The sequence below is a fragment of the Tursiops truncatus genome, chromosome 3 (assembly GCF_011762595.2).
Source record: "Tursiops truncatus isolate mTurTru1 chromosome 3, mTurTru1.mat.Y, whole genome shotgun sequence".
Classification (NCBI taxonomy): Eukaryota; Metazoa; Chordata; class Mammalia; order Artiodactyla; family Delphinidae; genus Tursiops; species Tursiops truncatus.
Genome location: NC_047036.1, coordinates 60,445,001 through 60,465,731, shown reverse-complemented (window position 1 = coordinate 60,465,731; position 20,731 = coordinate 60,445,001). Strand labels below are relative to the sequence as shown.

General features: G+C 38.1%; 1 protein-coding gene across 4 annotated transcripts in view; it reads right to left on the bottom strand.

Annotated features, from left to right (window-relative positions):
- Positions 1-8,006: 8,006 nt before the first annotated feature.
- Positions 8,007-20,731, bottom strand: part of AGGF1 (angiogenic factor with G-patch and FHA domains 1) — a 49,656-nt gene continuing 36,931 nt past the window's right edge. The window contains exons 9-15 of one of the 4 annotated variants that reach the window (XM_019929795.3): positions 20,503-20,604; positions 19,038-19,203; positions 17,834-17,916; positions 14,581-14,708; positions 12,373-12,472; positions 10,922-11,124; positions 8,007-9,634 (exon numbers count right to left, since the gene is read on the bottom strand). In XM_019929795.3, the coding sequence (XP_019785354.1) occupies positions 10,924-11,124; positions 12,373-12,472; positions 14,581-14,708; positions 17,834-17,916; positions 19,038-19,203; positions 20,503-20,604 (780 nt within the window). In that variant the 3' untranslated portion in view covers positions 8,007-9,634; positions 10,922-10,923. Of the gene's footprint in view, positions 9,635-10,768; positions 11,125-12,372; positions 12,473-14,580; positions 14,709-17,833; positions 17,917-19,037; positions 19,204-20,502; positions 20,605-20,731 lie in introns of those variants that run through there. The other 3 variants (XM_033852952.2, XM_019929796.3, XM_019929797.3) reach the window with 3 other exon arrangements.

Genomic DNA, 20,731 nt, shown 5'->3' with positions numbered 1-20,731 from the left:
GGCTGTGGCACAGTCTGCTCACAATTAGAGTTGTCATTGCTAGTGGGTGATGGTGACATGCCTTGCATATATGGCAGAGCTTCCCTGATTTATGTGACTAGGCTTGCTAATAGCACCAGCCAGCACTGCCTTTGAGGGCAATGCACGCAGTGGTGAGGTGGATGGCTGGAATTGGGATGCAGAATGCCCTAAACCTGACTCCTGAACTCCTGCCATGATGTAAAGTGATCAATCACTTCTTTAGGTTGAAATTTGTCAGGGAGGAGGGGGTGTGGGCAAAGAAGCGTAATGACAACCAAGGCTGAAAGAGCTAGGGCCCTTTATGCACCTAAGTTTTCATCCTTGGAGGCTGGACAAGGGAAGGGCTTGGCTTGGTCTGGGCTGAATTTCTACTTTAAGTGGCTGTCCATGTCTTAATGTCTTAGAGGGGATTCATAAAAACTGAGCTGCTGTTTTGTTTTGCTGCCATGGACTCATTAGGGAATTCTATTTCTAAAGGTTTGATCTTCTTACCTTTCTACAACTTGAATCTGCTCCTTTGTCTGGAAGATGGATGAGGTGATCCTTAAGGTCCCCTTTAGCTCTAACATGCTGATTACATAAAATACTGTGAAACATCAATCTTTGAGTGAATCAGTTGTTCTGTTTAGATTTTCTTGTTAATTGCAGATTTAGAAGAAAATGTTGAAAGTCACGTGTGTTTATTAAAAATGATAATAGTATATCACACTTCTACAGAACTGAGGTACTAACTCTACGGGATTCACACCTAGAACTGAAAATGTGTGCAGTGGTAATAAGCGTGCTCTCCTATACCATACTTTTTGTCTTCACAACAGCCTGCTGGCAGGACAGGTATAATCATCCATGCTTTACTGTGAGGCTCCACGTTTCAACAAGGTGAAATGCCCTGTAAAGGCCACACAGCTTAATAAGTAGCAGAGTGGAGGCTGGACCTCAATCCGTGGTTCCCAGTCAGACTTGGGACCAAAGAGTTGGACCTCCTTCCACAACTCTCTTCTGGCTCACCTCTTTACCAGTGCCAGGACCTCTGTATCATGGCTTGAGTGTTTGCTGACACTTGGGTCAACGTTGGCTACTTCCCACCCACGAGCTCTGGTGCTGAGGGTAAGCAAGGCAGCTTTCCCAGAGGAAGCAAGGTTGGCCTTTATTAGTTTCCTATTGCTGCTGTAACAAATTACCACAAACTTAGTGGCTAAAGACAACATAGATTTTATTATCTTATAGTTCTGCAGGTCAGAAGCCTTGAAATGCATCTCAAAGTGTTTGCAGGGCTGTGTTCTTTTCTAGAGGCTCTAGGAGAGAATCTGGTTTTTTGCCTTTTCCAGCTTCTAGAGGCTGCCCACATTCCTTGGCTTGTGGCCCCTTCCTCTTCAAGGCCAGCAAGGACCGGTCTTTCTCACGGGGCATCACTCTGCCTCCCTTGTCCACATTTAAAGGACCCTCTCCTTAAGTTCAGTTGGTCAGCAGCCTAATATCATCTGCAACCTTAATTCTCCCCTGCCAGGTAACACTGCGTTTCCAGGGATTAGGGTATAGACATTTGGGGAAGGCGGGGAGGTGACAGACATTATCTACCCACCACAGCATTATACTGCCTGACCCAGGTCTGGGGGGTGGGGGTGGGGGTTTAGAAAGGCACATGCCTGATGGGGACCCCCTATTCCTCAGGAATCAACACTTTACTGGGGGTCCTAATCTTTCCCTCTTGTATTAATATTTTACTCAGCCTCTCTGCCCAGTGCAGGGAGTCCTCATAGACTTTTCTGAGAAAGATATCTAGAAGGTGACGATGAAGAATGCCCTCTGGGGGGAAATCAGAGGCCTCCAGAGTTCTGAGAACATTTACAAATTTGTGGCACTGAGTAGGATCTGGCTGACTAGGAAGGCTGGGGGTGTGTGCGCGAGGAGTTGATAGAGCCTTTGGAGTCAGATGTGAATTAAACTCTAAGCTTTCAAAAAAAAAAAAAGCGCACTCAAATGTTATGATTAGTGAAAATGCTGAAACATAAAAAAATAAAAGGAAAATAACATCTAAGCTCCCAACCACCTACGTTAGCTGTCACCTTGGCAACCAGCTCAATCTCTCTGAAATCCAGTTTCTTCATCACTAAAATATAGAGAGAAGACATACCTTACAGAGTTGTTATAGTGATTACTATTTAGGCAAATTCTGACATAGTTTAAACTCAATAACCATGACTTCTTTTTTTCCTCTTACTTATCTGAATGGGAGCTCAAAACCAATCCAAAGGACTTCAGAAAGAGCACCCTGGGACGATTCCCGAGAGGAGAGGCACATAAGCCACAGAGGTTTGCCAAGTCATTTTCCCTCATGATGGAACTATTTTTCTATCAAAACATAAATTTCATACCTGATTTGCCAAATAAGCTAATCCAGTCAAACTCAATGTGACTGGTGACTACAAAGGAATCTGACCAATCGTACAAGTAAATATACCAAAACCTACCCATTTAAGCACTTCTGCCTTCAAAGTTGTCACCTTTGAAGACTATACAGTTCTTCCAAAAATGCTTCCATGCTTAAAACACTTCTGGAACTCCTCTTTTAGAGTAGCTCTTGGAATTTCTGGCACATTCTTTAAAACACCCTAAGGTTGGCAAATATTCATCTTACCAGGAAAAGTTGATTTTTGAAAAGAGCTGCCAGTTACTCAGAGCCCAGTCTGGTGAATATAACCAGATTAACATTTCTTGTTAATAAGGTGTGATTATAATAAAGCACTGATAATTCTGTGTGTGTGTGGTTCATAAACTGGCCTTGAAGGTGTTGTACATTAAGGCTAAGTAAAGAGAGCACAGTTGTAGTAGAAATTAAAGCCCATTTGAGTGGGTTTATGATGTGAATGAATTCAGATAGCCCTGGGAGTCACTACATATTTAAATAGTACTAGATGTTTCTCTTTATGAAAATCTTAATTATGACATTCTCTAAAATCTGATTTCATAGTATTAAAATGAAGGCTTTAAGGAAAAGCAATAAATGCTAATGAAAGCGTCATTATTTCAGTATATATTCTCCTGGGCCTTTGGTCAAGGTAAGTAATGAGCAGATGAATGAGCTGGCAGAAGTCTGTTAGTAATTGGAAGCTAAGTAACACACTGTCACGTGTTTAAATATATTTAATAATATTCCACCAACTTTTCCCTGTCTTGCTTTCTGGGCAATGAAACGTAGATGAGGAAATTTCTGGGCATTTTAACAGAGATGAGGAAAGCTAGCTTTCAGCTGGAAAAATTTCTGAAAGTCATTCTTACTCAGCAGACACGGAACATTGTTTGCCTCCATCACATTAGCTTCCCCAAGTGTGTCTGCTCTTCATCCTCCAGGGACTTTTTGATTTAAATGTTTTCCATCAACTCCAATTTCTAACAACCTGATAAATGTTGCTTTTTTTTCTTGGTACTTCAGTGCTCTATTGTTCAGACTTAGAACCACAAAACCCCAGGGTCTGAGCAGGCAGAGTTACTATTATTTCAGGTAATTAGAGGAGATACATAATCAAATGAGGGGCTGCAGCCTCAGTAAGGTTCTACTGCTGTCTACATATCCAAAACCCTTAAAAACATGACGAAAATATTTTGAAGGCAGAGTTTATAAGATTTCCCTAAAAAGGTCTGATTTAGAGACAGATCTGAAGGCATTAAAAACAACAACAAATTGCCCCTTCCCCTCCACCCCAAGAACTTCGGCTTTTGAAAAAACTTTGAAGTGAACAGAAACCATTTTGGATTAATACTTTTTTTGAAACTATCAAGACCCTCATGTGACTACTTGGCCTTTGCATTCTACCAAATAGTATCTAAAAATAAATGTAAGCTCCAAGACTGCAGCAAGTCTTGCCCAATTTGTTTACTGCTGTATCCCATGTGCCGAGAATAGTGCCTGGCCTATATTAAGGCCACCTGCTGAAGGAATGCATTGCTGCTGAACTTTTATTCTTATATAAAAGTATCTGAAATCTAGTTGTTCGAGTTCTCCCTGTAGCTTCCCTGCTCCCACAGGGTACTGAGAGCCAGGGTGACCTGCAAGACCTCCCTATCATTTTCTCCAATGGCTTCATTTCCTAAGTCATGCAAAATCCACCCCTTCTTTGAGGATGACCTCAAAGGGTCACCCATGATACCTTCTACCCTTTCTCACCGTCTATCATCTACCGGTCTCCTGTTCATTCTCCAATATTCATTAAGAAACCCAGCTCCTGATGCAGTCTTGTCCACGTATCATCACCTCAGGGAATGAAGTCGACCCATCCACTTACGCGCCTCAACCGTCATCCTCCCTGACTTCTACTAATAACCACCATCTCTGCTCCAGGAGTCTATTCCCAACCGTGCCCTTGGTATTTATTTTTTCTTTTTAATAAATTTATTTATCTTTGGCTGCGTTGGGTCTTCGTTGCTGTGCACAGGCTTTCTCTAGTTGCGGTGAGCGAGGGCTACTCTTCATTGTGGTGGCTTCTCTTGTTGCGGAGCACAGGCTCTAGGCACACAGGCTTCAGTAGCGGTGGTGCGTGGGCTCAGTAGTTGTGGCTCGTGGGCTCTAGAGCTCAGGCTCAGTAGTTGTGGCACACAGGCTTAGTTGCTCCATGGCATGTGGAATCTCCCCGGACCAGGGCTCGAACCTGCGTCCTCTACACTGGCAGGCGGATTCTTAACCACTGCGCCACCAGGGAAGTCCCGCGCCCTTGGTATTGATCGCACAGCATAATAACACTAACAGTCACTAATATCTGAGGGCTTATTATGCACTGGGCACGGTGCTCAGTGCCACACAGGCCTTCTCTCATTTAAACCTCCCAACAACCCCATGAAGACATTAAGCTAGAGGTTTAAATAAATTTTTAAATGTCACTCGGCTGAGGAGTGGTGGAGCTGTGATTTGAACCCAGGTCAGTCAGACTCTTCAGCCAGTGCTCTTAACCATCCCACTGGGATGAAAAGAATAAAAACTTAAACCCCAGCTCTACCACTCTGTCACACAGACTTTTTGGCCTTGAGCAAAATAAACACCTAAGTCTCAGCTTTCTAATTCATAAAATACTGGCAGAAACAAAGAAGATAATATATGTTAAGTGCTTACTTAGAACAGTACCTAACATACCACAAATGTGTGTTCCATCCACCCTATTAACAAATGCTTAATGAACACCTCCTAAGCATCCAATCCTGTGGCAGGTACCGAAGACCCAGCAGTGACTAAGACAAACAAGTTCTCTGCCTTCACAGGTCTGCCCAGCCCCTGCTGCATGCTCAATAATAAATATTTGATAGAACAAGCCCTCAAGGAGGTCTGCTAGCCTCCACTCTGCCTCTCTTCAATCAGCCAGTTATTTTGCTATAAAGCAATCTAATGAGGACCCTTCCGGGCTTAAAATCCTTCAGAAATTCCTCATTTGCAAAGAGATAAGAACCAAATTTCTTAACACATTATGTGAGAGCAACTGTACATAAGTGGCTCAGTTCTCCTCCATACCCCAACCTCCTCTTCTTTAATCAGTGAAACTCTTTCTTCATTTGAAATCTATTTGGAATCTTGAATTGTAAACCAGATCAATGTAGACCTATTCTGTTAATGGCATGAGAACTGGAGTCACCAGTTTGGCATCCCAACCCCTTCCCACCCCTATCACTCACACACACACACACACACACACGCGCGCGCGCGCGCGCACACACACACACACACACACACACACCCCTACGCCTGTAGCTCCTAAGGCAATGCCACAGGTTCTGTCAAACAGTTTGAAAACCAAGTTTAGATGAGTCTTTTTCTAACTGTAGGGCACAGCCCATTAGTGAATTATGAAATCACTTTACTGGCTGGAATCTGATTTGGAAAACAAAAATAAAAGTGCATTACATGAACTAATGGCTAAGTATTGGTATATAAAACCTGTTATATACACACACACACACCCTCACATTCTGAGCTGTGATATAAATTGTATTTCTTAATGTGGATCATGGTCAAAATGGCTCGAAAGCCATTGCTTTACATCCTCTTGTAGCTTCAGTTCCTTCCATTTCCTCAGTCACATAAAACTCCATCCATATCAAGCCACTTGTGGTTCCCCAAACCCATCTTGCCCTTCCTCTTCTATGCATGTAAGTGTATGGTGCTAGGCGCCAGGAACGCAGTTGCAAGAAAAAACAAAATCTTGCTTACACGGACAAATATACAAATCACACTATTTAGCTGTGAACCCAAATAAGTAGTCTAAATGAAACAAATATGGATTTTCAAGAACATGTACCAAAGACAATTAGAGAGACAAGGGAGCCATCCCTGAAGAAGAATCAATTAGCAGAGATCTAAAGAATATGTCAGAGTTAACTAGGTAAAAGGGTAGAGGAAGAGCATTCCAGACATAACAAAATATAGGCAGCCCTGGGATGAGAGAGGATATGGCATGTCTGAGGAACTGAAAAAAAGGCCAGAGTGCTGGAGCCCAGAGAACGAGTGGGAGGGTAATACGAGACAGGACGGGAAAGGCTGGCAGTGGTTAGACCAGGTGGGGACTTATGGGCTAGGATTTTGTTTCTGTCCTCAGAGTAATGGAAAGCCATGAGGACAATTTAAACAGGAGATGATGAAATAGGAGTTTTGAAGACGCTGTGTCTGCAGTGTGGAGGACGGACTAGAGGGAAGGAGTGGCTGCAGGAAGACCAGTTAGGAAGCCAGTAGAATAATCCAGGCGAGTAGTGACAGTGAACTGATTCACTATATTGGAAGTCAGGGGAAAGAGGAGAGAGGGTGTGGTAGTGAACTAGAGACCGACTCCTAGGTTTCGGCTTGCATAACTGGGCAGATGGTGCTGCTAGCTAAGAGTAAACTGGAAGAGACAGGGTTTGGAGAAGACTCTGGGTTCAGTCTTAGATAAGCTACATTTAAGGTGACTTTGAGTTGGATATGTGTCCTGCTAAGACAACCTGGAAGCCATGGGAGTATAGCTGTAAATGAAATTGGGCATATGAGTGTGAGGAAGATACCTGGGCTTGAGCCCTGAATGCCTTTCCACTCTTCCTGGTGTTGTATTTCTACTTATTATAAATGTCTATGAATACACATAGTTAACTACACACTTTTACTGCTTTAAAGTTCAAATATAGAAATGATAAAAAGCAAAAATCTGCTCACTCCTTGGGCTTCTCACTGCGGTGGCTTCTCTTGTTGCGGAGCACGGGCTCTAGGCACGCAGGCTTCAGTAGATGTGGCACGCAGGCTCAGTAGTTGTGGCACACGGGCTTAGTTGCTCCGCGGCATGTGGGATCTTCCCAGACCAGGGCTTGAACCCGTGACCCCTGTATTGGCAGGCAGATTCTTAACCACTGCACCACCAGGGAAGCCCCAATCTGCTTTTTTAAATCAGCAATGTAGTAAGAATATTCTTCTCTATCATGGTATAGACAGTTCTATCTTACTCGTCTGAATGGCTACAAAGTATTACGTAGTAGGCCTGCATCACAATTTAACCAACACCCCAAGTCACCACTAATGGATAGCTGGGTTATCTGGCAGACAGTTACCTGCCCATTCAGTAGCCATTGTCCCCCTCTGCCTTGCTCACTGAACCTGATTTTGTTCCAACAAGCAACATGTTCTGCCCTAGGTGATAGTTCATGATTGGCTTAAGGCAAGTGAGACCATCCTGTTGGCCTACCTTTTCAACTTCCCTTGCAGCTATGGGCAGTAATGTTATCAGGCTCTGGCTAATAACCCTAAGTAGAAGTCTGTTGTGAGAGTTTCTGAGTAAGCTTTTGCTTTCCTGATAAAAGAGAACTAACAGGAATACTGACTGTTCTTTCCCCTTTCTTCTGTTTTGGACATGACTATGATGACTGGGGTTCCAAAAGTCATTTTGCAACACAATGCCATAAGCCAGCACTAAGAAGAGTAAAGCAGAAAGGCAAAGAGAAAGCCTGGGCCCTGATACACAGACACACACGTAAACAGTGACTCATTTTAAAGAATCCAAATGTATTTCCACTTTAAAGCCTGAAAAAGTAAAAGGAAATGTTTTAGATCAAAGCTTCAAGGCAGAGATATAAGTGATGCCCTACAAAAATAAGAAGCACACTTAGAACACCACAATGGGGAAATACTTTCAGCTGTTCTTGAGAACACCTTTAGATGCTAGGTCTAGAAACGCCTTTCTGGCTCCCTGCCAAGCACACCCCTCTTTCCTGCAATTCGTTAAGGAAGGCCTTTGTATACAATTTCTCCTTGTTGGAAATTTCTATTTCTTTTGCCTGCCCCTTTAAAATGTGCCAAATTAAGAAATAATCTTTTACATGAAAAGTTGGAAGGTGTTTGAATTGGGTGAACCGTAACTTTTCATAAGTTCACAACTAGAGTAAGTGAAACATCAGAAGTAAAAACTTTTAAAAACAGACAGAAAAAAATCCCCCCCTTTCTGAGAAAAAGTGCTTCCTGGCTATTTAATTCTAGAAAACAATTTCTGTTATTTTACTGTAATGGTGATGGTTTCTTCTGTTCTCAATTTTGCCAGCTTCTCATGTTCTGGCAAAATATGTTAGATTTCTCAAAATTCAGCAACTTGTAGCTCCACTTAATCACTTAAAGGCTATTAAGTTAATAAATTTATACTGCATGAATAAACTATAGTTTTAAATATTAGACGCAAAACAACTTTATGTGTAATTCAAATTGTACATAATCCATATTTATGCTTCTAAACAAACAGAAGCTCACATCTGTACTACTTTTACAATTTACAAAGTGCTTTTACATACATTTTCCCATTTTCTATTCAAGACAAACATGTGAGTTAAATATTCTCATTTCACAGGTAGAAATAGAACCAGACATTTTCATTATTCAGTGCTTTAACCAGTATAGTATAGCCCTGAGACTTTAGATCTGCAAAGGGTTTTAATAAAGCAAATATCACATATATTTCAATTTTTATCACCATTTTCAAGTTTCCATTTTCTTAACAAAAGAAAACAATGAAAAAGTTTTCCACAATCTAGTAATAAAAATGGGAAATATTACATAGACAGTTGTATACTAACCCAATGAGTTGAGATCTACCAGAAGCAAGTTTACTCTGAGGGTCCTATACTGTTACCTATATGTAGGGCACCGGCACCAGAACCACATTTAGATGAGTAATTTTTCTACTTTAGAGAAAATAATGCAGGACACTCCTAGTGCCTCCAAGTCTAATGTACATATATGTGTATGTGTTAGGGTATGTAGGTGGCCAAAAAGGATACAGAAAAATACTTAATCTAGAGTTTTAGAATTATAGGACCTCTGTTTTTCCCATCTTAGGCCTTTAATAACTTGACAATTGTTTGGTCATATGTCTCATCTTTAGTAATATATTTATTTTTCTTTCCACACCGCCCTTTCTTCCTAAGTACCCTGTACATTAAGACTAGAAACTCCAACAGGTAGCTTTCTTTCTGAATTATCTTCCCCACTGCATACTTTTTTCCAGAATTTTCCTTTCCTATTTCTATATCTTGAAGACATTTCTTTATAGTAGATGAAGGAGCTATATAGCTTATATTCATTATGAGAAAAGATCAGTTCCAGCATTGATTTCCCAGCAAAAACCTGAGAGAAAAGTTGAACAGAAAGGAAAAGAACAGTGTTAACGGGCAGAGCGGTGACACCTGCACTCAGAAAGCTGCACTGCAGTCTCCGAAAATCTGAGGGCATCCTTTCATTACTGTGCTGCCAATTTACAGAGGAAAATTCTGGCTGGTCATGAGTTCAAAGCAGACCAGTATGTTTAAATTATTGGTTCAATGAATCATTCTTTTTGATGTTATAATGTTTTTTATTGCATTTGAAGACGTTTTCAAAAAGTATCTTGAGTTTGAGGCCTTGGCTAGGTAACCCTTCTGCAGTAGAAATCAGATTTTTCTGGCACAACTCCATTGCCAGCAATGGGATTTATCAAAACTACAAATGCCAGCACACTGAATATTTCAATACTGTACTCAACTGTTCATATCTAAATATTTCAGCTATGAAACAAACCAAAGGTAAATGCTTAATATATAGTACAAATCAACAGATTCTTCACAGAAGAAAACAATGAGACTGATTTTCTACAACATGTCAGCAGTTCATTAGTTCTTCAATAATATTACTTGGGTTATTTCAAATATAATAACATTTATACACCACTACCCATGTGTTCTCAACATTTTCTACCTAGGTCCTAAAGGGCATAAACAAGGATGTATATAGTCAGAATTGTTTTTATAAACTTTCGATGTTTCTTTTGTTATGCATCGTACAATAATGGAGAATATAAGGAGACAAGGACAAATGTACATTTAAGTTAGTGGTTACATGAATTTTGCTTATATGGCTAGTTGCTTATATGGGTCTTGCAAATGACAAAATAAAGTAACAAAGCTTGATAAGCTCATCTGTGCCCTGTGAACTTTAGTCCACTCATAGCATAACTTGATTCAGTCACTATTTATTAGTTTTTAAAAATGTTTTTTAAAAACTGCAAACCAGGGCTTCCCTGGTGGCGCAGTGGTTAAGAGTCTGCCTGCCAATGCAGGGGACACGGGTTCGTGCCCCGGTCTGGGAGGGTCCCACATGCGGCGGAGCGGCTGGGCCTGTGAGCCATGGCCGCTGAGCCTGCACATCCAGAGCCTGTGCTCTGCAACGGGAGAGGCCACAACAGTGAGAGGCCCACATACCGAAAAAAAGGAAAAAAACCAAAACTGCAAACCACACTTTATTACACATTTCTGAATCAAGAGCGGGTAAATTGTGACACGGTTCCCTCATGCCACTGACTCTTTTGGAGAGAAAATTTCTGCAATTAAACAAGAGTTTCCAAATTCTATAAAAAAGCTTTTGTGTTCTATGACTGACCTTCACTCTACAGTCCCTTTGACCCAAGGCACAGTCCCTGGTGCATCTTTCTGAGATTTAGTTTCCGGGAAGTTTTCAGCAAACCTCTCTCGTGCTTTCTCCCAGTTCTTTTTGCTCTTGTTTTGGAGAAGGTGAACATCTTCAATTGAAGATGGCTTGCCTGTCCCCAAGCCTGCATGTGTTCGCCGAAGTTGAAGCTGGATCTGTTACCAAAAGTTAAGAAGAGAACTTACTGTAGTATCTAAACACACTGAAATCTGCTATATCCAATTTGGTACTTTAACTATAATTCTTTGAATTAGAAAAGATTGATGCATAAAAAAAAACTGTCAAATGCATCAAATACATACAGGAATAAATACATGATTATACATTGTCTTGCTTGTCAATAAGTACAGATGACTCTACAGAAAACAGAATGCTCCTTAAACAGCAATCACCAAATTTCACTGAGATGCTGCAGAATCAACCTGTCATCTACTCTAATGAGAAGTAAAAGCAATGGATGTATTTAAACCTACAGTCCAAGCCTCACCTAAGTAAGTGAACAGGTAAGTTAAACATTAAGAGTCATAAAAAGAGAACTTGTTTATTTTCATAAAAGGAGGGGAGGACTTCGCATTATTTTGAGAACCATTACAAGCCACCAGTTACTGAGTGCCTAATATATTTCAGGCACCATCCTAGGGGCTTTATGTTCAGACATCCCTGAAAGAGTTCTCATTATCCCCATTTTTACATATGAAAACTGAAATCCAAACTTGCCCTAAGTCACACAGCTAGTAATAGAACACATATTCTAACCTGACTACTAAACCCATGTTCATCCCACTGTACCTCAATGAAATGAGAAAATTTACATTAAACTCACACTGATGCACCCATTATTTCTTCAGGTACCAACTAATTATCAAGAAAGTTCTTTGATCATATTACTACTTTGTAAGGTTTTTGTGAAAGAGGATCTGAACCTCTGATGAACCATGGGACTATAGAATTAAACCACTGTATTGTTTTCCAGACATGATTCTCTCTATTGCTTGTTACATGCTCTGAATCTTGAACCTAAAACAGATTCTCCAGCTAGTACAGAGTCTGCCTGTTCGTAAAGTAACACTGTGATTGCTCTTGCATGTTAGGACAAGGCACAGTGAAGAAGTCATTAAAAATAACTGAAAGACACAGAAGAACTTCTGGCTCAGGAAATAACATTCACTATCCTAGTCTGATGAAGGAAAAAACTCTAAGAGCCTTCCTAAGAACTTTAAAAACAAAACAAAACACATCATAAACACATATATTTGGTAACTGTGATTGCCATAAAGGTAGTAATTATGTCTCTTTTTGCTTGCTACAATACTCCTAGCACTTAAGGCAACACCTGGCATATAGTAAGTACAGTAAATATATCCATTACAAGAATAAAGAATGAAAGAAATCTCAAGTCTTACCGGAGTTTTCATTCCTCCACCGTCCTTCCCTAGGCCCTCTCCTTTTTTCCAACCCATCTTTTCCAACATCTTCCGACCTTTATTGCTATCAGTAATTTCACTTTAGAGAAAAGTAAGATGAGAGTTGACTTCTAAAAGACCATTTAAGTCACATTTATAATAAATTCATGAATTAAAAATAACTGGTACGACTCCTTTAGAAACTACTGGGCATTACCTAATAAAGTTGAAGATACACAAATTCTACTCCTACATATACTATTTAACAGAAAAGGGAATGTTTTGCAGTCAAATCTAACAATAACCACAAATCAGAAACAATCCAGATGTCCATCAGTGGTAAAGTGGATAAACTGTGGCATATTCATACAAGAGAATATTATATGGCAATATAATATAAAACGTACCGAACATAACAAAGTAATGCTGAACAAAAAGAATATAGACACAAAATAAATACTAAATTATTCCATTTATTTAAAGTTAAAAAATACGTGAAATTAATCTGATGCTGGTGAAGTCAGTAGAATAGTTACCTTTGGGGAGGAGAGAGGAATAGTGATTAAGAGGGGACACTAGGAGGGTAGGTTTCTGCGGTTACTGATAATTTTCTATTTCTTGACCAGGACATGTATTCTGCAATGTGTTAATCTTATGATATATCACTGATATTGATACTTACATTTGTGAATTTAACATCAATAAAAAAAGTTAAAACGAAACTAAACCTCTCATTAACTATTTGCATTTTGTTTTATGATTTTATGGTCTGCTAATTTAAGGGTATTTTAATTTTACGTTCTATCACATTGTCTTTTCAGTTCTACAGAATATGTAAATTAGCTCTTCAATAACAATAACCCAAGCAATGTCAGACCAATGGATTTCATTTTTCATTTCTATCTTCTAATTTAACTGTAATGCAATCTTCATATTCTCCAGCAATTATTTCAAAAATATTAAACCTTAAAATATATTTGTCATGTTGCTTAGCATATCTAATTTAAAATGCTATACCTCATAAAATGTGACTCCATAAACTCTAAGATGCACTGTTAGTCTATGTACCATTAAGAAAAAACTGCTGTCACATGTAACTGTAAAATTCTATCCAAGTAGTATATCTTAGAATCAATAAAATGATAATAAGTCAAAATTTAGTAACTAATTGTTAGTTCTACATGAAAGATTTAAATGTTAACTAAACCTAGAATTTATATTCTGAGAAACAAAATGTAGCTAATATATGATTAAATGCAGAAATATAATCATTTTGTAGGCTTCAAAATTACATTTTTCATGTTTATCAATGCTAGTTTACCAAGAGAAACGAACTGAATCAAAAATAAGTAAGGGGGCTTCCCTGGTGGCGCAGTGGTTGAGAGTCCACCTGCCGATGCAGGGGACACGGGTTCGTGCCCCGGTCCAGGAAGATCCCACATGCTGCGGAGCGGCTGGGCCCATGAGCCATGGCCACTGAGCCTGCGTGTCCGGAGCCTGTGCTCCGCAAAGGGAGAGGCCACAACGAGAGGCCCGCGTACCGTAAAAAAAAAAAAAAAAGTAAGGGACTCCCCTGGTGGTCCAGTGGTTAAGAATCCGCCTTCCAATGCAGGGGATGTGGGTTCCATCCCTGGTCGGGGAACTAAGATCCCACATGCTACGGGGCAACTAAGCCCAGGCGCCACAACTAGAAAGAAGCCTGCGCCCCGCAAGAAAGATCCCACGTGTCACAACTAAGATCCCGCGTGCCACAGCTAAGACGCGACGCAGCCCCCCCCGCAAAAAAAAAACAGTAAGAAAAATAGTATTTCAGGGTCAAGAACAGAAGCAGTTGAGTTCTGAAATAACTATTAAAAAAGTATCAGTCCATACCAATTTCTTACTAGCCCAGCCTCCTAAATATCTAATATATAAAAGTATGGTCACTCAATTGTGTGGCTACAATGTTAGCTATGCATATATATGTGTGTTTAAGTTTGTATGTGATAAATCTGTATGTATACTTACATATATGATCAGTAATTTTCTAGGGAATAACGCAATACCAATATTAGAGGAAAATGTAAACAGATGTAGAGTTTCCATCTTGATCTATATTATTCCTTTAAAAGGCTACCTATCAGATTATATAGCCCTATAAATCACATCACCCTATGAATCTGATTATGGTACAAAGATTGTTTCAAGCAATTAAAATTTAATACTTACGAATGAACAGATGCAGGAGCATCATCTCTTTGGAAAGTTCCTTCACTTCCAATCTGCTCCCTACGTTTTCCAGCTCTATCTTTATATTTTGGATTCTTCAAAGCCTTTTCATCTTCGTAGTCTGTATTCTTCATAAACATGAAATATTCATTGAGGAAAACAAAACTAATAAATAAAAATATAATGTCTGTATATTTGCCTTGCTTAGCAAATATGGTTCAATGTGGTCTCCATTAAATAAGCCATGATATAAATTAAGATATACAAATTAAGACAATTACATTATTGAATATATCTATTCTATCCCCTTTAATATAGTGAAAATATAGTATATTTTGAATCAATGCTGTGTACTCATATTCTCATATGAACTACCAGTATTCAAAAAAATATGGAGAACCCCTGGGGCTGGGGAAAAAAATCTACTTCTCCTTTTCTCTAAGGAACTGAAAGTTCCAAAGGACCTAAAATATTTTGATACTGTTCCTTAGAAGGGAAAAATGTAGAAAGTCTTTAAAAAATAGATAAAAGGAAATAAATGCTCTTTTACCCTGGCAATAATAATAGCTTTTTGCTTCAATACAGCTTCATTACATGATTAATCAGTCACTCCACAAATATTTTCTAAGTAAAGAGTAAGTTATGCCCTATGCTAGGTGACAGAATGCAAAGAAATTTATAATCCTAAAGTGCAGACACACACAGTCTTCAGCATGTTACAGTACGACTGGTTCGACAATTAAGGTATACACAAGATATGGCAGTGGCACAGAAGAGACAGGCAATTCAGCTTGGGGTTTCAAAGGCTCCTCTTCCCCTTTGTTACTATTTGCTAATCTTTACATAAAAAGTACAACATTCATACAAAAAGATGCTACAGATTGCTAGAGCAATGCAAGGAAAGTACCACAGAAGTTGTTACTTAATTTTGCTTTCAAAACAGAAAAATACAGACCACCAACCCTAATGGGTATTCCCCCCAGAAAATGATGTAGAAATTAAGCTAAAATTTTTGAAAAAACATTTTAATCTCTCCTTATATATCTTCTATTTTCCTCCCAAATTAACCTCTTAACATTTTTTTCTATTATGATTTCTCTCCCTTAGTACAACAGTAACAAAAAATACAATTCTGCATAAAAATGTTATTTTGGCAGCATCTTTTCTGACTTGTTCATAAAGTGTAAAAAACACTGGACAAATACACTTAAGACCTAGATCCTATATCTAGCTCTGTTGTTTAGTAGGTAGGTGACCAGCTCTAGTTTCTCTAATGTAAAATGGCAATATTAATTAGTTTTCTAGTCTACTTATAGGATTAAATGGTAATTTTTTTAAACTGCCTTACTGAGGTATAATTAACATACAATAAATTACACATAAAGTGTACAGTTACTTTTGAGATTTGTATACACTTATGAAACCATCACAATTAAGATAATAAACATATTCATCTCCCACAAAAGTATCCTCGTCCTTCTTTGTAATCTATCCCTCCAGCCCCTCTCCCTGTGCATCTTCTCCTGTAGCCAGGCAACCACTGATCTTTCTGCCATGATACATTAGGTTTGCTTTCCTAGAATTTTATAGAAACGAAGTATATAGCATGTTGAGTTGATCTTTGAACAACATGGGTTTGAACTTCGTGGATCCACTTATACATAGATTTTTTTTCAGCACTAAATACTACAGTATTACACGATCTGCAATTGGTTGAATCTGTGGATGCAGAACCCCAGGTATACAGGAACTGTGGACATAGAGGGCTGAGTACCAGCTATATGCAGATTTTTCAACCAAGGTGAGAGTCAGCACACTTAATCCCCGGGTTTTTCAACGGTCAACTGTACTCTTTTTGTCTGGCTCTTTCACTCAGCACAATCATTTTGAGATTCATCCATGTTGTAATCTGTATTAATAGCTTATGTTTTTTTATTGCTAGAGTGTTTGACCATATAGATTTAACATAGTTTGTTTATCCATTAATGATGGACAGATGAGTTTTTTCCAGTTTTTGGCTTTTAGAAAAAAAGCTGCTGTGACCATTTGCTCACTAGTTTTTGTATGAACATATGCTTTCATTTCTCTTGGATAGAAATGAAATACTTTGAAGTAGAATGGTGAATAATACAGTAGGTGTACATTTAACTTTTTGACAAAGTACTAAACTCTTCTCCAAAGCAATCACACCATTTATATTTTCACCAGCAGTGTATGCGAGTTCCTGTTCCTCCACATGCCCACCAACACTTAGTATGGTCAGTCTTTTTAATTGGTTTTAAATTGCAATTCCCCAATGACTAATAATACTGAACATCTTTTCATGTGTGTATTTGCCACCTGCTTTGGTGAAGTGTCTATTCAAATCTTTTGCTTATTTTTAAATTAAGTTGTTTTCCCTTATTGAGTTTTCAGAGTTCTTTATATACTCTAGGTATAAGATACATGACTTTTATCAGATATATGATTTGCGAATATTTTTCCCAGTCTGTGGCTTACCTTTTCATTCTCTTAATCGTGTCTTTGGAAGAACAGAAGTTTTGGAGGAAGTACAATTTGTGCTTTTATGGATAGTGCTTTTAGTGTTAGATACCTTAAAAAATCTTTGACTTTTTTTTTAAGGTTTGCTTCTAGAAGTTTAAATTTATATGTATAGTCCATTTTGAGTTCATTTTTATATGTTATGAGGTGGGGATCAAGGTTATTGTTGTTGTATATGGCTATCTAATTGTTCCAGCACTGACTGTTGAAAAAAGACCATCCTCTTTCCACCAAACTGCCTTCATGCCTTTGTTGAAAATCATACACACACACACACGCACACACATATACACATTTATCTATGTATCTATGTATCTATATGGGTCTATTTCTGGACTCATTATTCTGTTCCATCAACATATTTATCTTTTTGCCAGTACTATACTGTTTTTATTGCTGTAGTTTATAATAAGTCTTGAAATCAGGCAGTATTAGTCCTCCAACCGTGTTTTTCGAGGGTATCATTTTAATGCAAGTTTTTTAAAAACCAGAAATGGTTATTCCAATATAGGGTATTATCATCACTTTCCTACTCCAACCTCAACAGTTGTTGAGGTAAACAGTAAAAAACTAACAGGAACTACATAAATCTCAGAATCATTCTAAATAGCTCTCTTTTTATATATAAAAATGGACTATGCTTATCTACAGGCAGTTTTATACAAAACCAGACGCACAGTTTAACACATGTAACAATATTTAACTCCCTTACCTGCAAACCATATTTTACTCGTATTTTCTTTAATTCTTTTCTCCTTTCCAGCTCTTTTTCCTCCTTACTTAGAGTTGGACCAACTAAAAGGAAAAATTGAGTTTGGTTTAAAGAAAAAAAAAACCACTAAATATGATATAATACTGTTTATTTAATAATGAAAAACTAATAGTACTAGTATCCCATCTGCAGATTAATAAAAAGTTCAAATAAATTAATATAAAAGGATCTTAGGTTGTGATGATGTCCCTTCAGCATTTTGGTAATTAAATCTACTTGGAAAGTAAACCAAAACTCGAAAGAGTATAGGAATGTTTTAGATACTGAAAGAAACACTGCACATCTTAATTTTTCAATATGGTTACTGTAATAGAAATCCAAATGCAGAAATATTGTGAGTTTTCCAAAGGAACATAAGCTTGTGCAAAAGAAAAATAACAGAACCCAAGATTCACGTTACTATGTAACGTGCCATACTCATTTTCATAAGGTAGTATGAGAAAACAAAAAATACATAATGACGTGTATAGTTGGTATTTAAAGGAAACAAACGATGTGAAAAAAATTACTTACTAGTTAAAAGGATCTTTCAATTTTTAAAGCCTTAGATGAGTGGGTTTTAAACAAGATAGTAACATTTTACAATATTATTTATTATAGAAAGTAATGGTATATACACAGATAATATATCAAACAAACTGTAAGTAGGAAAGCAAATATATCAACAAATAAATCTTAATACCTTGGCCTATTATTTTCTATGTTACTATTTTACATCAGAGTTTAACTGTGGATGACTTTTTATATCAGTAAACAGATGTTAAAGGGAAACCAATCTCTATTTATGTCACAATTACTCCTTTGAAGTACATTTAGCTACCACTGCAGTGCTGCTTCAAAAGCCTATAGACTGGATTAACAAAAACAGAGCTAATGATTATCATTCCTGGTCATAAAGTAACCTAATGCTGTAATAGTACAAATTACTACACAGAAAAACCAACTACAATCATAATCTACTAGTCTAGGTCTCAAATTTCAAATACATGTCATTTCTTAGGCTCATTTGATAATATTCACTTAAATACAAATGTATCTCAATAGAGTATTATATCAATTAGATATTAAGCTGGTACTGATACTTTTTCAGAACATGCAGTGAATTAGAAAGCTACCATGCCCATAAACAGTATGTTTCACATACCAAAAGGTTCATCTTTCTTATCAAGACGAAGGTGAGCTCTAACCTGCCCTGGTTCACAGCCATCACAGGTATCACTGCCAGGGTGAATGTGAAAGGACAACACAGTCTCTCCAATTTTCACTTCATCTCCATGCTCAAGTATGTAAGGGTCACATTTAGTTTTGGGCTAAAGGAGAAAAAAATTACAAAGCCAAACCCAAGAGAGTTACACATGGTTATTTTATTTATTTTATGTCTACTGTAATGTCTGATTATAAAAATAAAAATTGAGATTGTTCTCAATGAGATAGACATATGCACACACATTTCCACAAAACTTGAAGGTGATGCATAATATTCTACTAGTTGAGAAGATGACAGCTGAACCGAGCAACTTCTAATTTTTTTTTAGTATTTATTTTATTTATTATTATTTATTTTTGGCTGCATTGGGTCTTTGTAGCCAAGCGTGGGCTTTCTCTAGTTGCAGCAAGCAGGGGCTACTCTTCGTTGTGGTGCGCGGGCTTCTCACTGCAGTGGCTTCTCTTATTGCAGAGCACAAGCTCCAAGCACATGGGCTTCACTAGTTGTGGCACATGGGCTCAGTAGTTGTGGCTCGCAGGTTTAGTTGCTCCGCGGCATGTGGGATCTTCCAGGACCAGGGCTCGAAGCCATGTGCCGTGCATTGGCAGGCAGATTCTTAACCACTGCGCCACCGGGGAAGCCCTCTAATTTTTATATTATCAAAATCCACTGATCTCCCCATCTCCATGCCCAATCCTATCACAGAAATACCCAACTCAAACTTCAAACAGTCTACTACCAAAATGAAAACTCACAATCAAAAAGATGAAGTGTTAAGGAGATAGGTGCATCATATTTCCCTTTTTCCGTCCTCTCTTGATAATTCAGTTTTATCTCATTTTTGATTCTTATAGACTAAGACCTCCCTCCCTCCCTTCCATATATTATCTTATTATGTGCTAAAGCACTTTGTTACATGTTGGGATAGAAGAGTTAACTAAATAGACATAGCCCTTGCCTTCAAGGAGTTTACAGTTTAACAACATTTCCTTTAACAGTTTAAACACACACACACACACACACACACACACACACACACACACACACACACACACACACACACACACACACACACACACACACACACACACACACACACACACACACGATGGCCCCTAAAGTTGCTATAAGAACATTTACTCTGAATAGCTTTAAAATGCATTTATTTCCAAAAATAAGGCACAGGTACATAATTAGAAGTCAAAACTCAACAGTTAAGTATCCACTTACTGTATACATTTTTTAGCCCTTTCTAAGAATTCCCTTCCATGTTAACACATTTGGATGAATACCAATCTGAACTAAATGATATGTATAATAACTATGGCCCTGAGGGATAAAAAGTTTCATTTCAGTTTTTTAAAATAATGTGCAAGTATTTAATTAATAAGTCTATACTCACTTGAAGAATCTGTTTTCCATTTACAATTGTACCATTTTGACTGCCTTGATCCACAAGGACATAACTTTGTAAGTCGTGATCAAAATAAATTTCTGCATGAAACTTAAAAAAAAAGAAACCAGGTAATTATAAAGTATTATACCTTTTTTTAAACCATAGATAATTTCTCTATGATAAGATGCAATGAACTTTAGTCTCTTAATAATTTAGCTTTTATTATTTTTAATAC